This window comes from Anabas testudineus, chromosome 13 (genome assembly GCF_900324465.2).
Source record: "Anabas testudineus chromosome 13, fAnaTes1.2, whole genome shotgun sequence".
Lineage (NCBI taxonomy): Eukaryota > Metazoa > Chordata > Actinopteri > Anabantiformes > Anabantidae > Anabas > Anabas testudineus.
The window spans coordinates 15,693,807-15,712,074 of NC_046622.1; the positions used below are offsets into that span (position 1 = coordinate 15,693,807).

At 39.7% G+C, this 18,268-nt stretch overlaps 1 protein-coding gene across 1 annotated transcript in view; it reads right to left on the reverse strand.

The window, feature by feature from the left end:
• Positions 1–779: 779 nt before the first annotated feature.
• Positions 780–18,268, reverse strand: part of zgc:172282 (leucine-rich repeat and fibronectin type III domain-containing protein 1-like protein) — a 77,559-nt gene continuing 60,070 nt past the window's right edge. The window contains exons 8-9 of the mRNA XM_026376734.1: positions 9,747–10,396; positions 780–1,444 (exon numbers count right to left, since the gene is read on the reverse strand). Coding sequence (XP_026232519.1) covers positions 1,437–1,444; positions 9,747–10,396 — 658 coding nt within the window. The 3' untranslated portion in view covers positions 780–1,436. The remainder of the gene's footprint in view (positions 1,445–9,746; positions 10,397–18,268) is intronic.

Genomic DNA, 18,268 nt, shown 5'->3' on the forward strand with positions numbered 1-18,268 from the left:
AAATAAACAAACAAAAAAAAAAACAGGAGAGGATGCATTTTGTATGTCCTGCTGTGATATTGCCAGTGGAGGGTAGTAACGAAGTAGATCGTTTAGCTGGGGTGGCTCTCTAATTGTCAAGCTGACAGCAATTAGATGGCACTCGTTAAAGCACTGCCCTCATTAGGGTACAGACCACTTGTGGCAGGAGGAGACACTGCAGAATCTAAGTGTGTCTTAAACTATGGGGCAGAACGGAAAATTGGTAGACGGCCAAGGTGAGTGCCTGTGGTTTAACGTATGTCACACTAATTAATGAGCCCGGGTCTTTGGTTGACAGAACTTCTCATTTAGCTGCTTGTATGGTTAGGTTAATGAGCTAATCAGTGGACTACTCACCTGTTTAAGTGGGCCTAGAGAGATGGGAGAGAGCCTGGTATAAGGTCCACAAAGTCTTCACCAGTTCCAACCAGTTGAAAGTAGTAGATTTTGGAACCGCAGCAGTTGAATACATAGACTAGATCAATAGAGGCCTGTCTAGTCTTGTGTGGTGTAGTCCAGTTTAGTCCAGTCAGATGACTGCACAGTGTAAATCTGTAATCCAGTGTGACTTTAGTTTTAGACTCCTCTGGATCCAGGTTTGCTCAGTTCGGTCCAGTCCAACCATTTCAGTTCAGGCTTTCTTATGCACTGTATGGGCATTTCAGAGACAAACCTGATTGTGAGAAATTAAGGTCCAGTTAAGATTAAGATCCAGAGCCAGTGCAGCCCAGCAAGCATCAGCAGGGCTTAGTTCAGTTTAACACAATTGCATTATTCCATGTTGATTAATAAAGTGGAGCCACTTTGAGACAGCTGTGTTGATAATCTCCTGTGTTTTGTTGCAGTAGAGCCACCCAGGTGCTTTTTGTCCTTTGGTCCATCATGTTGTATATCCATACTGAACACAATCATGTCTGCATCCAATTTTTCCACTGTTGAGCCTTATTTTTTTATATATCCCCTCAGTAGATGTAGCATGTAGAGGGTGTGCTACTTCTAATATTTTCTGTCCATTATTGACATCGGTATGTATGTCTGTTTCATTTTAACAGCGAGCTGATGCAGATCTTTCAAGGTGTGAAATTCCAAATTTAAGGAGTGTTGTTCCATTAAAAGTGATATAGATCACACAAGCAGCTTGATTCTGCAGCAACTGACCAATCTGCAGCCAAACAGATGTGCACTGACACTTTCACTTGTTCATTCCAGACATGAGAACCAGGATAAGCAGTTTAAAGTAAACCAGATAGTATAGGTCTATAACCCCATGATATTCATGGAAACAAATGAATGGGTACAGTAGACAGGGGATACAGGGAGACGAGCTTATAGGGCCTTTTTTATCTTCAGAATTTTCACCAGCTTCTTTCTTGTGGTGACGGCGATTCTCCACATCTGACACTCACACGACAATATCAGGGCTCTAGAAGGCAGGACAGTAAGAACACATGAGTTTGAAGGTAGACAAAATACTGCATTTTGCTACAAGGAAAGGATATTGAGGTCAAGGACAACATGGGATTCAAGGAAGTTCAAAGAATCAGAAGTAGAACATCAGGTCTAGACAAAAGGATAGGAAAAAGGCACTGAAAACAAAATGTTGAGCATAGGAGTAATGACACAATTCAGCACCTGTGACATCTGGAATGCACCAAGAGCCGTCTTCAGAATATCAATGCTTTAAATATATGTTGGGAAAAGGAAAAAAAGCCTTTATCTTTTATTGTTTAGTGTATTTGGTTGAGATAAGCTCCCTATGCACAGTTCTAATCTACAAAATTGTCTGAGGAGAGTTTTATTTGTTTTCCATAATCTCTGTTCAAAGTTAAAAGTTTACAAAAAGCTGATATTCAAGGAATACACGTTTGTATTTTTTTATTTTTTTACATTCTAAGAGAAAACAGAATATGAAATATGAATATGAAACAAAATGAAACTGTATGAAGTAAGGGTTTAAATGTGTATTATCCCTAAACTTACTGAAGTCTGACTCATTTTGATTTTTATTTTTTATTTGTAATGTTTTTGTGTGATCATTTCTATCCAATTTCTTAACTTTTTTTACATCTTAAAATGTGTATTCTTTTGTGATAGCTGTTTTCGTGGATACAGAAAATACACGCATAAATAAGGTCTGCTGACAAGGGAGTCCAATGACATGCGATAGCTTGGAGAAGGATGAAGCTATACTTGCTGTGGAAGTATATTGCTGTGGCTGTTATTTGTAATTTGTATGGTTGTCAGGAGAGCACTCCCTAACTGTATTTGTCAGGAGTATTTCTTTAATGCATTCATGTACAGCCAGTGCTTATTGTGTCGGTAAAAGAATGAAGCACAGTCCTCTTAATGCTTTGGTCTGCATTCATCCATCACAGCCACTGTACATCTTCACTATCCTGTCTTCCATCATCCTCCACTCCTCTCCACTCTTCTCCATCAGTTTTTGTACTGTGTAGATGGATGAAGGAGTGTGTGTGTGGGGGAGGAGAGGAGAAGGTGGTATGTGAAGACAGTAAGGTGGAGTGAGTGGTAAGGAGATAGAAAGACATTAAAAATAACTAGACAAAGGTGCGATAAATTGAATGCGGGGAAAGGAGAGGTAATAGAGGATAGAAGCAGCATATGCAAACAGCATAAAGGAGATAAGGTGAGTGTAGGGAAGAAAGCACAGTACTGAAAAGGAGTACAATCAGGAGAATCGAGAAAACAAATACAAAACAATCTGATGAATTCTGAATTCAGATGAAGGCAAAAAATCAGAAATTTATCAATTATAGAAAATTAATATTGAATGAAAAATAATTCAAAAATGATAAATGAGAAAAGAAGATGAATTACAGGTTGTCATATACACATATATAAACAAATATAAACGAACAGTCAGCTGTTTGAAACAAACAAATCAAATAAGAACAATCTAAATAACTTAACATGACTTATGCTTAAAGTGGTTCCTCTAACTTCAACACAAGATGAAACTTATAATTTCTATTGTAGTCTCAAAATTATTCAACCCCCTGAATCAAACCGCTCACAAGAGCAACCCATTTGAAAATTGGGTATGGTCTCAAGCAGACTCTGGTTCATTGTGCTTGATATGAAACACATCAAATACCTGAAATTTCTAAGGGTTTGCTGAGTGTATTGTTTGATTACATATTGGAAATATGGCTAAGTCGACAGGATTGTCAAAAAAGTCAGTAGATCATTGCCTTTCACAAATGAAAAGCATATACTGGGAGCATAGTTAAAGGAGCAGTGGCTATACTACCTAGATGTGGCAGAAAAAAGAAGCAAATAAAGGCTGCAAGGCAGGGGTGACTGCAAAAGACCTGCAGCAAGAGTTGGTGGCGACAGTCACTGAGGTTTCAGTTTGCAAGTTTGCGAGGGCTGAATCATTTTGAGTGCAACCTCCAGTCCCTTTAGCCTGAAACCTAATGCTGGATTAGGATGCCGGACTGCTTTCTTACTCAACTAGTGTTGATTCTTTGGTAAAGAAATTCTGATGTTGAATTTAAGCACCACAGATTAAATTCAGTTTTCTCCTTTGTATTAGGGTTGAAGGATGTACTGTGTCTCAAAATACCAAAGACATGTTTTTTGTTTTGGTTTTTTTTTTTCTGTTGAAATGAGCTGAACTGATCTGACAATAAATAAATATATAAAAAGCCCAAAACCAAGGGTCAGATTGCAGCATGCTACATGTGAGTGAGGTTGCAGCAGGGACAGATGGGTGAGGATCAGTGGCATGGGGTAAAAGAAAAGGAGGAGCTGTAGGAAAGAACATAGGAGCAAAATATTTCAGGGAGTGCTTAAGTCTCAAGTGCCATTCATTACTCTTTGGGTGTAGTGTTGGCGCAATCTCTTTGTGAGGCCAAGAGACCTTCAGATCTTAAAGTCTCTCCATTCGACATTACGAGGCCGCCTGTCATCTGCTGCAGGAGGCATCCGAGAGAGAGAGAGAGAGAGAGAGGCAGGGAGAGAGGAGAGAAATGGAGAAAGAGAGAAGGAAGCAGTGCCAGAACCCGTGACAGAGACATGGAGAGAAACAAGAAGAAACAGAGAATAACATTGAAACAGATGCATCCAAACAATGAGAAACTGGAGACGAAGAGGAAGGAAAAATGTCAAGTAGTCAGAAAGTGGCTACAGAAGAAAGAACGGAGAGGAGAGGAGAAAGAGACATAGTGCTTGAGAGGGAGATTCCAAGACATGAATTCAGAGAGACAGACAGCAGTGAAGAATGAGGCCAGGCATACGGGATGACACTGAAAGGAGTGATGATAGATTAAAATACACGGAGGACAGACAGGCTACAGGGTCATGGATGGGCCATGGGGAGAACACACACTTGCACTTCACATACAGTCTCACACATCCTTGCTCTGCTTGACTATTTTCCTATCCCTCCTAACCTTGTGGGAATATTCGCATTGGCTCAAGGCAGTTTGAAGTTGTACACAACAACGCACTGCATGCACTGACCCACAGGGATTTGAAAGTTGACCCTGAGCTCACAGTCACATACTGAACATAGCAATTATGAATGCATTTGTACTGTATTGACTGACATTCATTATCTTGAGGCCTTAAAATCATGTCTTATAGGGCTTTTATCACTACACTTTGCCTACAGACATATTTATCTCCCCACAATAGGAAAAAATACATTACACGTATATTCAATGTTTGATTAGATGTTCTTCATTTAGTATTCAGGTTAAATAGCTTCTAAACCTCAATCCACATGCACAATCCTCATAAAATAAATCTGAAGCTCCAGGGTGCCACTGGTGTCAGCATGTTATCTTCTCTGTACCTGTTTAATGATTTACAGTATTTTTATTAAAGGGAAAGCTGATATTTTTCTGGTATTATGCAGTAATCATAAAAAATATGAATATACTTGCTGTGCAGGTGCCTCCACTGCACCACCCCTGAAGTGATTTCCAATGTGACTATATTGAAAAGGTGAATGACAAAGATTTATGATCTACCCTCTGTGCAAAGAATGCATTCAGAGGTTCAGATCAATAATTCCTTCATAAATACAATGAAACTCTTGTACATATGATTTGATTTGTGCAACCTACACAGCTGATAACTCATAATACATCAATTTTAACTTAATAAAAATAATACTGCATTGTTGAAGTAGAGTAAATACATGTTTTTTTTTGTATCCAGATTGTATACTGTACAGAGGCACTGTGGCTACTCTACCAAGAAGTGAGCAGCCAGTCAAAATGACTGCAAGAGCACAACAAACTCATTAATGAGGTAAAGAAACAACCCAGAGTGACAGCCAAAGATCTAAAGGCATCATTGGAACTGGGTAACATCCATGTTCATTAGGTCCTCAGTAGGTAAAACGTTGAACAAGCAGGAAGCACCAACTGCTGCACACCGGAAGTTTGACAAAGAGCACATAGACACTCCACAGCAGTATTGGCAAAGTGTCTTTTGGACTGACAAAACTAAGATTGCACTATTTTGAAAGAACACACAAAACTACATCTGGCATAAAAAGGTCACAGAATATCATCATGAATCATCCCAATCGTAAAGTATAGTGGAAGAAACGTCATGATTTGGGCCTGCTGTGCTGCATCAGGGTAGATACTATGGAGCGACTTTAAGAAAGTGACACACATGAGACATACAAAAAATATGACAGAGAAAAAGCACTTCTGCCTAGAAGAATGAATCATCCTGCCAAAATAAAATCCAATCCACAGCTACAGGAAGTACCTGGTTGAGGTTTTCCCACTAGTACTATGAGGTTTTTGTGGTTGTTCTCAACAAAGAAAATAAAATATCAGAATTTTGTTTGTGTGTTATTTTAGGCACATTATATTTGTATAATACTAAATGACTTAGATGAAGATCAGATCACATTTTATGACAAATTAATGTGGAGAACCAACTTTCTTTTTACCATTGTATATAAATATGAGCCAAACAGCTTATGAAAGAAAACAAATAAAAGGAAAACTATCACCCACAATGTGCCTCGTTCTTTTAATGCTGGGTCACATTTTTGACAACCATGGGCCTTTAATGGCGTCTCCCTGTATCTGTCATTCGCTCTGTTCCTCAGGCACACTGACTCACTGCGGCTCTCTCTCTGATCAGATCAATGTTGCCTTTCTCTGCAATGCAGCAACCAGTGAAACACATCACAGACACAGCTACATCCAGAGAAACCCCAACAGCCTCTGAACAAACACGCGTATTATCCCTCATTGTAGGTTGCCCTCAAAGTGCCAACGATCCTGGAATCAAAGCGAGAACACAAAGGCCAACGGAAACTTTTCCTCCCTAGGTAAAGCGTCAAAATAAAAACTGTGATAATTGCTTTGTTCTTCTGGCTTGTTGTGGTCTGGGATGCACTTTGGAAGCTTCTTTGACTGACACACTTCAGTCAGTCAAGGTTGAGATGAGGTTAGAGCTGTTAATTAGGCCTATAGGGGAAACATTTGAGTGTGTGCATATGGTGGCACCTCAGTGGTGCAACAAAGTAAAATTCAAAAATTCTAGCCTGTTATTGCTATAATGAGCACTCCCTAGCCTCGTTCTTTTGTAGCTCAAATTTGGCCATCAACCTCTTGGAGCACTTGCTGAACTATGACACTGCAACTTTTTTTCCTATATCCTCTATTCAGAGGCGTGAAAAACAACTAGAAAACAACTTGTTTTAGTATGATGTCTTAAGCCAATTTTAATATCCAAGGTCGCCTTTTACAGACTGTGACATAAGCATTATCAAGCAACAATTAATTGCCCCATAAATATCAAACCATATGATGCAGAAGAGTTCATGAAGGTGAAAACTTTCCCTGACCTCTCTGGCTAAAGCTCTGCACAGATCTCTCCTCTCTTCCCTGCTATCAACTCTAGGCTCAGTGACACCTCATTTCAATCCATTCACAGAGGCCAGTTGAATGGCATATCTGCCGCTGATAAAGTGCTTCGACTCAGCTGTTTAAGCCACTCATGTGAAATGGTGTCTCCATTTATTCATTCTAATGAAACCCACATTTCCTGAGTGGATTAGTGGAGAAGTGCACTGGAATGGGCTTAGTACAGGAAAAGTCTACCCCCCAGAAAATTCACATGCTTTTGTGGATTCATATTATATAGCACCATTGAGCATTTCAAGTGATCTTTGTGAGGATGTGCAAGTCACTTCAAAAGTTTAGAGAACCACAGCATAATTACATAAAGTGAGTTTTATCTAATAGCCTATTCTGACAGTTATATAAAAGCAATTTTCCATCTTGCATGTTAAAGAATAAGCATACTGTATCATAATTGTGCAGCATTGTGCTTTCACTGTCAGCCTTTTTTGCTCTACTTGAAAAGTATTGTAAATGCACAATGAATTTCCTATATAACTGATTACAATTTTGTTAGAGAACTATCTTCTTGTTTCATGTCCACCAATTCTTAACTGTTTCCTTTCAGTAAAGCTATAATCACTGTCGCTGCCTCTAACCTGAACAACACAACACAACACTGTTGAGTAAGACGTATCTGTTATTATGTGTTCAACTTCAGTTTGTTGGTAACCTGACTGACGGTCTTACTTTGCTTCTGGTATTAGATTAGAGACGGAACAGCCAGTCAGAATGAACCTAGTTTTTAGTGTCAGATTGGAAGGTTTTGTGGCACTGTTGTAGGAGTGGAGTAAATGTACAGGCAAAGTTGAACGCAGTCAGTCAAGCGAGTGCAAAGGGCAGGAAACTGTGAGGGCAAATGAGTACATGTGAACCACAGACGTGTTTAATGCATGCTTATATGGGTAGGAGCAAACAAACAGATACATTTAGTGAGCACAGAGCTCAAAATAAATATTTTGTGTGTGTGTGTGTGTGTGTGTGTGTGTGTGTGTGTGTGTGTACTGTTTTGCAGCCACGTAGGGGCACAAAAATAATACCATAGTGTAGAAAAATTATTTTTTGAAGTTGGCACATTAGGCTGACTTCTGTCATTTCAACTCACTGGAACATCTTTAGAAATTAGTTATAAGTAACGACACAGACTTGAGTTTTCTAATATCTAGGTGTCAGAGAAGCACGATTTTATCACTAATTTTTACTGCAACAGCCAAGGTCAGCCAGCTTTCCTTTGGTGTGATTTTACTGATGTTTTCCTTGTATTCTTGTGCTTCTTCTTTCTGTTTATTTTCTTCTTTTAATCGCTGTGAAGAACTTTGCTAAAAGCATTGTTTTAACTTTGTGTGACTGACATTATTGTAATGCCTTTTTACCCCCATCCGACTTTTCTGCTCATGCTGATTTCTTCATCTGCCACTGTTCTCACAGTTTCTTCTACCATAGTAAATATATTAATAATAGTTGTGATTTCATCAGTTGCCTTGTGTATTATTTATATTATATAACTCTTAAATTATATGTGTCTCCCGTATTGTAACCATGGAGAGAATTGACAACACTCTTGAATCTAAATCACGTTGTTTGAATTTACATAGAGAGCACCCTAGGGGGCACAATCTTAACTGCGAGTATATACTGATGTACAAATATACAGTATAATGTGGTCATGTCAGCCCCTGTTTGAAGAGACTTTAAAGGGACTTTAAAGGGACTCAGTGCCAAGGATCTCACACAAATGTTAGAAATAAAATGACTCATCCAGTTTTTGTCCAGAGTGCAAAAATGTACAAATCTCTAACTTCCTCCAGTCTATTTGACATTTTAACTTTTTATAAAGGGGAGATGTGGGTCTTGGATTTTTTCCAACTTTGTATTGAATCTCTGCCACCCTTCTACAGCCTTTCCTTTGTGTTAAATTAACATTTCTTTTTTCAGTTTTAAGCACACTGGTAGTGTTATTCCTAATGGCAAACAAGTCATATACGTCTTAGCACTTTAATGGAGGACACACATAGAATGCTAACCTGAATATTATTAGCTGTGGCGTGATGGGTGATCCCAACTACTTTATCAAATCCCTCTCTGCTCTAACACCAACCCACAAAGATTTCTTTGTCCTTTTGACACAGTCCAACTAACTGAAAAACTCACAGCATCGGTCAAAATACATTCAGCAGTTCTATAAACTTCCTAATAGTAAGACCTTTGAGTTGCATGCATCACCTTTCATTTTTCTGAAATCAAACTTGGTAATTGGCAAGAACAGAAAACAAAAATCAATGAGCTGGGATGATGTAAGGCTAAAGGTTAATTCCACTACACTGTAGTAAGGTTATTTCAAGCTTTTTGTTTCATGTGAAAAACTAAACAACCTTTCTGGTACAGAGAGGCTTAAGAGGAGCTGTGATCAGACTGGCCGTAGAGTAAACTAAATCAAACTTGACTTTACATTCAACTTCAGCTCTACAAACAGAAAGTTGAACATGTCTCATTGTCTATCTCTTACTCTCTCACACCAGTCCACAAGGATAGCATCTCTCTCATTCATTCACTCGTTCACACTCAGTTTCTCACTGCTCCACTCTCCACTATTATTTTGCTCAATTTAACACCATCAGTTCTGCATTGTCTGTTTCTTAGCCTCCATTTCTTTTTGTTTGACTGTTTTTGTCATTCACTTGTCTTTCTTTGTCTTCCCCTGCTCTTTCTCTGTCAACATCATTTAGTCTTTTTTCCAACTCTCTTAAATACCTCTTCATTGCTATACTGATCACCTTATGTATGCATCTATGCCTATCTTTTCCTCCCTATCTGACTTTCTACTACCTGCAAGTTCCTTGGGGGAGGTGGGCTCTTTGGCAACAGATGGTGGCCTGCTTTTCATCTCAATGGCAACCCTGGAGGAGAAGTGGGCCTTGGTGGGCGAGAGCAACTCCTCATTGGCCGAGGAGTCAGTCCTTGTCATTAGGCTCCGTCCACTACTCTCCTCCTCAACCAATGCCACAGTATCTCTCAGGGTGTTGCTAGGCGACATGGCCCTGGACGGCGCTAGAGCTTGGTCATCCTGACTGTCAGTGATTTTCGAGGCAGAGCGAGGGAGGACTTGGACCTGTCCACCGCCTCCTTGTCCATTGCTCTGTGGTCTTGGCGCAGCTGCCGCAATGGCTGCTTTTCCATGGCCTGCCCCCTGGTGGCTGTAAACCTTGTATCGTATCATTAAGATGATTATGAAAACCAACACGGAAGCAACAATAATCCCTCCAATGATGATGATCATAGTACCACCCAGGAAGTGGCTGTGCAAGGCCTGACACTGGCTGAACTCTGTGTCTGTGGTGAATGACAGACAGCCCAAAGGACGTGTTGCTGTCAGCGATGTTATGACATCATCAAATACGGCGAGGACGCACAGGTCATAGTTGCGCCCAGCGGCGAGGTCCCGAACCAGGAAGTCGTTGCTGCTCGATGGAATCATCCTGCCAAAACAGAAAAGGAGAAATCAGTGGCGGGCAATTTAAGAACTATTAACTAAATAAATACACATCATGCAGAAAAGAAACTCTATTTATTAATTTAACGTTTTAGATATTCTAGAAGTTTCTAGATGTTTTGTTCCTGTCTGATGTAGAAGATGAATTGATCTTCAAATGGTTCAACAAATGCATGAAGGTACAAATGACAACCAGAATAGTTTTTAGCAATTTTCATTCTCAAAATAAAAAATCAAGCACAAGTTAGAGTGATGCAAGTGACACAGCAAACTCATGCCCATATAGATGTATCTAAACTGCCACGAAGAAGTGCACAATAAAAGAGTTTGATCAACCAAATTACACGTAACTGTGTTTCTCGACTGAAACACTACTGTAGGGCACAAGAAAGATCTGAAATGTATCAGATCTATGTTGCGTATCAGTGAAAATCAAAGAAATGGTAGTATGGCCATTATCTGACTGTCATGAAAATTGTGTAAAAGTATCTTGCAACAATGCTCTCTGTGACATTGTGGGGTTGCTCTCATCAGGTTAGATAGCCAAACCAGGAAGCCAAATTGTTGCCAACACAAACCCTGCTCTGTCCAACTCTGCTTGTTCGTTCGCCCCATGTATCAAACAAACCACAAGGAAAAAAAAAAAACTTTCCCAAAATGACTTGCACATCTGGCAGCATTCTCTGTGCTCCGCTGTGCGACACATGCACCGTCATTATACATGTATATTTCCATGTGCTACCTCACTGTCCTTGTACCTCCCCAGGGTGCAGGAATCCATAAGCCTGTGATCTGACCGTTACACAGATCAATGCCCCACAAGTGCAGAAATTATCATCCTCTGACTAACCACATACCTGATTCTCCCCACTGTCTTTTACCTTGGGTTTCCCAATATAAATATTATAGCTGTAGTTTTACTTGCCAATTTAATTTCCTTGGGGAAATTCAGGATTAAAAAATCATAGGAGCAGTGACATTTCCATGCATGCCTTAGTTTGACTTCTTTCTTCCTTGTCTCTGCGCCTTCTCGGGGGGATTCCAGTGTAACTAGTGGTAGTTTCTGTTCCAACTGTTTTAATGAGGTGTTGATTCAACTTTAATGAACCAAAATGATCTTTAAGTTAAATCAACATCGTGCTCACACAGCCTTCGAACAAACTGAACTTTATGATGTTCATGAAAGGAAGATTTATTGCAAAACTGTTGCATTAGATTCCATTAGTTTTGGTGTATCTAATGAACTGCCAACTGCCCCTGTCAGCTTCATCCACATTTTCCCCAATGGACTGTAGATCTTTAAGCTTATACCCAACCCTCCCCTGTAAATGTGTTTCCACCTCTGCACAGAGACAGACAAGCTTTGGAGTATAGTCAAAGTGAAACAGAACTGATGGGAGGCTAGTGTGTTAGTGAGAGCCAGTGGGCAGAAGGGCATCGGCTGGCCTAGTCTCAGTGCCAAGCTCATCGATGGCATTGAACCTCCACCAGGAAGTACTATATCTTGGCAGATAGTTCTGTGTGTGTGTGAGTGAGTGTGTGAGAGTGTGAATGAGAGAGAGAGAGAGGGAGAGAAAGAGAGACCTTGTGTGTTTGTGAAGCCTAGTGTGAAAGGATCCATTCTTAATGGGAATTGAACTAGGAAACTTTAACTACCTCGATGTGTTGCCAAAAGGGAACATAATAATTTGAGAGCAGAGTGGGGTTCACGAAAGCACTTTCAAAATGTGAACGGATAGAAAAAAAAAGAAAAAGACTGATGGAAGAAAAAAAGGGAAGAAAACTGTCCATCAAACTTGTTAATCGTCCAAAAACTACAAACTGGGCGTCTCCTAGTTTATTTGAATAACATTATGGTATGGATTTTTGATTCTTCCCATTTCTTCACAGTGAGATGAACTACATCATAGTTTTTTATAGGAGAAACTTGAGGAAATCAGTAAAAGAGCAATGTCCTTCAGTGAAATCCACAAAACAGTTCTGAGCCTCAAATCCAATATCTGCAGGCTGACACACTGCTTTTCATTTTAATAAGTAACTTATTGCTTAAACCTGTGCAGTTTTTTATTCTTTTGTGAAAAACACAATCTGTGATGCAAAGTGAGGTGTGTGAAAGTGTCCTTAGGAGCTAAATAAAAAAACAAAACAAAAGCTAAATAAACTTAAAATGCACTGTGTAAAAGTTAAAGTCGTGACTGGTTATAATTAAATTGTCATGGAAACAGAAGATGCAAATGTAAATACAGTGGCAAGAAAACTATGTGAAACTTTTGAATTTTTTTGCTTTTCAGCATCAATTTGTCATAAAACATGATCCGATCTTTATCTTAGTCATCTATCTTTTTTATTGAGAAGAACCATAACAACCTTATAGTGCTAGTGAAAAAAAAACATGTGAATCCTTGGAATTAATAAGAGGATGACTCAATACTACTGTAGAGTGTCAATGTGCTCTTTGACAAACTTCAGGCGTACAGTCATGTTCTTTTTAGTCAACAACAGCTCCCTTCGTGGTGTCCTGCCATAGACAGCTGCATGTTTTACCTACTGTGGACTCATGAACACAGATGTTAGCCAGTTCCAATGATGCCTTCAAATCTTTGGCTGTCTCTCTGGGTTGCTTCTTTACCTCATTAAGTGTTTGTTGTGCTCTTGGGGTCATTTTGTCTGACTGCCCACTTCTTGGTAGAGTAGCCACAGTCCTAAAGTCTTTGTAGATTGTTTGTCTAACTGTAGACTGGTGAATTTCTAAAGTCTTCGACACCACTTTGTAACCCTTATCAACAAAACAACAATTCTTGATTGTAGATCCTCTGAAAGCTCATTTTGGTGAGGTATGGCTATGGCTCACATAAGCATATTATTCTTTTATGGAGCAAACTCAAAAAAGCTGATTGTTTTTTGTCAGTGGAAGTAGCTCTAGTCCACACCTCCAACCCAATGTTTTAATTTATTTAATTTAACACCTGACTTCAATTAGTTTTGAGGTTTGAAGTTATTCCAAGGGATTCCTATGAGGTTTTTATGGCTGATCTCAATAGAGACATGAAAGATCAGATTTAATTTCTCTTATATGTTATTACTTTAGGCACATTATTTTTGTTGAATCTCTCGACTTAGAGAAAGATCAGATCAAATTTTATGACACATTATTGCAGAAAACCATGAAATTCCAAAAGGTTCACATACTTTTTTCTGCCACTGTATGTGTCACTCTGTTACCTCTGATGCTAACTTTCATCACTTAATTCAAAATATGCATAGAGCTATTTTTTAGTAATGAAGGACCACCAGCATATAGTAGTGATACAATGTTATGTGTGATGTGGCAACGCTTTTCTTTTGTACAACATATTCTGTAAGACCCATCCTCTCACTTCAAATAGTGAGGCTCCATTACACTGAACAGTATGAGGGATATTATTGTAGCATTGCACTTGACTGAATAACATTAAATGAATAAGGGAAAGCAATATGTAATGCACTAGCTAGGCATTGCCATTGTCCACTTTGTTGTGATTTGTGTTGTGAGTTGCTGTTTTAGTTTTGTTTCAGTGTGCTCATTGTCAAGCTCATAACCCAGGCTACACTGTGGGCAACTATACCTGTATCTGTTCTATCTGTTCTTTGTAAGGATCAGGTCAGCAGAAAAAAATTGTAATTATACTAATAAAGTGCAATTCTAAAGTGGAAAATGCATTAAGATGGCATGGCACAACAGAAAGTAAACAAAGGTGTTTGATGCAGGACTAAGCACATGGTAAGCAAAGACTGGTGGTTAACAGACGATTAGTTTTTATGTAATGTACCACAAGGGTTCCCAAATGTACATTTTCAATGGATATTCATCATCATTACTAGGTATTCAAGTCATCACCTCATCTTGCTCACATTGGCTTTGAGTCTCTGCTGTTGGCATCAATCTGTAAACCCCACACTCCACTGGACTTGAGCGGGGCCAGTGCAGATGTCTGGTCATAAATATCAATTATGTTACCATTGAAGCAGCTGAGGTCAATCGTATCCAACCAGATATGGCGAGACAGAATCTGTGAGGCTCCTAACGCTGCGCAGATAATCTGCAGCCGTCAGCGTCGCCGCCGTACATTTTCTCTTACGATTATCAAGAAGGGCGAATGTGGTGGAAATCAACTTCAAAGTCCCCCTTGCCGTGTAACCATGCCTGTAAGTGCTCTGTTCCTAATAGGAAGCAAACTGGGAAATTTCTACTGCCTTGAGGCTTTGCTAAAAGGCATCTGCACATGAACCAAAAACTGAGTGGGTGGGTTGAGATGGCGGGGGTGTTATTAAATCGTAAAATACTATCACCATCTGCTAAGTCAAACTTAAACAAGTGGATTCCACAAATGTTGTGATCGGAGTCTAATGCTTCACTGCTTTGCTACGACTTTTTTTCGTTTCCATTGACTTATTCTTTGCATTTACCTCAGAATGACCTCAGACAGGGTGAGTTACAGAACAACCTTGGAGCAATGAAGGATTTAATGCCTTGCTCAACGATTGTTTGCTGACACAGGAGGCTGAACTTGGGCCTTCTGCTCGAAGGACAGTTTTCTTATTCACCATCCTACACTATTGGCAGATGCACAAAAAACGATCACAGCAACTTCAATTATATCTAATGAAATCAGCATATGGCATTTAATTTGCTCATTGGCCTAGCATATGTTTTTGTTTTGTACATCTGCAGTTTTACAGATGTGAGGATTGATGCCACATTTTGGAGAGATCAATAATTAACTGGGGATGGGAGTTTTGGGTCTTGTGTAAGTGTGTCATGACTTTAAAAAGGACAAGAACTGCTGGGCCGAGCAGGAAATGCTTTAGCAAGCACATTTGACACTGCAATCATACTGGATGGTTTATTCAGTTAATGGGTTCAACTGTAGCCATGCACACACACACGCACACACACACACTTGCACACACACTCTTGCACACTCTCAGAGAGAGTTAAACAGCTTAATGGATTCATCCCCCCCCCCCACAATTCAGATTCACACGCAAAAACACAGAGCTACGGAGCAAAACTAATGGTTTGTGCAACTCTGCTGCACCCTCACACACATCACACAAACAGATCAACAGTCAGTTATGTTTTGACACTCGCTCCCGCAGGCACATGTGCACACACACACACACACACACACACACGGGTGTAAGGGTGTAAAGACTGTAAGACTCATTCAAATACACAAACAGAACAGATCAACTCTTTCACTGTTTGAACAGATTAGTACATGCCATGTGATACGGCACTATGTACACATGGGAAAACAGCAGTCTGAAAGTATTAAGGTGATTACATAGGATAATTCCTGAAAATGCTTTTTTCGTTTTCTTTTTCTATAACACAACAAACATGATCATTGGACGCTTTGCATTGGAAAACCTAAGCTGCTGTGACTATTGGTAACGCTTTAAAATAGTACTCTACAGTTGGCAGGACAAATATTCACATAGATACACTTGGGCGTCAGTCAGTCATCGGTATGTCACTCATATGTTCTCGTGATTTTAGTTTAATCTAAACAGTGTGCACATTGCTCAGGTTCCAGTTTAGCTCAGCCACCTGCTTCTTCGCCTTTTGCTGCATTTTTTGGTTTCCATCATCTACAATTTGAATAGTTATGTGTGAAACCTGGGGTAGAAATGTATATTGCATCACCTGCAGGATATCTTTCTTGTTATATTATGGTATGTAATCCCTTGAACTGGTATGCGATGGTATTCCATCTCCATCTTACAGCAGCCAATTTTCTGACGTGTTTCCAAACATTTTCCACGTTTACGTTATTCTTCATCTCCCTCTTGTTGAGTCTTCGTCTGTTAATAATGCCTAATCTCAACAGGATATATTTAACCTCCACTGAGTGTCCACTGAGATTTCACCATAAGCAGAGGGAAATAGAAAGCAAGACATCCTCCCGCTGAGCTCTAACAAAGAGCAATCTGTCACAGCATGTGCATCATCCCAAATTCTGAATAGCTATGCTAATTCTGCCATGTCTGCATATTTTTAAAACAGGAGCTGCATTTAAAAAAAAAGTTGTTGGCTACTTGTCATCTTTATGTCCCACCTTTTCATTCCCAGCAATCCAACACTAGTAACTACTGGAGATTGCTGTCATTTCTCAATGTTCTTTGTCACCAGTGTCCCACAGACAATAAAACAGAATGAATTTAGATACATTTTATTTATTTATTCAACTTTAAATGAGTCAAACCATTTTTTCTCTCAAAGTAAGATACATAAGAATCAGAAAGTAGATAAATAGATACATAGATTGCATTTTGTTTAGCACAGAATGGACCATGTGTTTCCACTGTGCCTGTACAGCAGATGTGTAGTGATGGAGGCCTTAGTGTCTGCAGTCAGTAATGACATTAATGCAAATAGACCTGTTATCAGCATCTCTACTTTGTTAGCATGTCATTATTGTCTTGTCTTGGGCGAGCACAGTGACAGATTTGTTCGAGGTGCTTGTTACAAGAGGCGCTGCACTGCTGAGTCTTGTGTGTGCGGGTTCATGAGTGACCTTGTCCACCCTGAGTGTGGCTGACATTTTCATACTCAGCGCGGATGTGTGCGCTCACGTGCAGGCCAGTGCATGAGCCTGACATTTTCATGCTGTCTGCATCCAGTTATGTTGACTGACGGGAGGTCGCTTTGTTTGTAAATACTGTCCATCAATCAGCCCTCTAGAACTCAAAATGCATATGTACACAGACACACAGACACACACACACACACACACACACACACACACAGTACAAGAAGTCACATCCAGAGATCGGGGTTCTGACTGTTGATCTAAGCGAAACGTCAAGTGAATATTTATGATAATGTGCCCTGGCTGTTTTTTTAAATAATTTAATGTGCCAATTATTCGTCCAGTGCAGACAGTACTGAACAGAGGAGGGTAAAGGGCTGACAGCAAAGTCCCTGCAGCACATGCACCCTGTCTATCCTGCTTGACACACTCCAAAATCTGACAGTGTGCCACACATGTGTCACTGAACATGGATGAATTTGCTGACATACATAGAAATCATGAAACATGGATATCTAGCATTAAAGCATAATACATTATTGAACTGAATTACTGAAAAAGTGAATATTTCATTAATAACACCTTCAGAGCTTGCATTTTGTTTTGTTTCATTTTTTACAGAAAGCTAGTGGGTTTTCAGAAAACCTGTGAGACAATATTTGACCTTATGAGCTATAATTCAGAAAATAAGTGCCACAAATTTAGTGATTCTTTGTGCACTTCCCATTTGGGACCGTGTGAGCTTAGGACCTTGTCTGGTTGCCCCCTGTTAGGAGGTGACTCACCCCTCTTCATCTTCCTCTGGAGACCTGAGTCAGTAGTTTTAACATTCCACTGGGTTGTCTTAGATTGCCGCCCTAGTAGTTTATCACAACCCCTCTGCTTTTATCAAAGCCTCGCAGAATACATTTTCTTCCTTCCATCGTTTCTCCTCATTGTCTACGTTTTGTCCCTTCATCCACCTCCTTGTGCTGATGTCTTTACGTCTCCCTCATTCTGCTGTCCTGCTTAATTTCACCCATCATCTCCAATTTCTCTGCATCTCTGTCTCCATAATTATTATTCATTTTCTCCCTCACACACAGATGTTCAGACAGATCAGATTTCAGATGTGAGAACCCTGCAAGGACATTTGCACTTCTGAAGCAGATGTAACTGGTGGTTAAATCGTCACATATTTCTTCTATTAACAGCTGCAAAAACTTGGTTTAATACAAATGATTACACCTAACAGCATTCACGGCCTGATGTTCCATTTGCTTTCTCACATACGATGACATTAC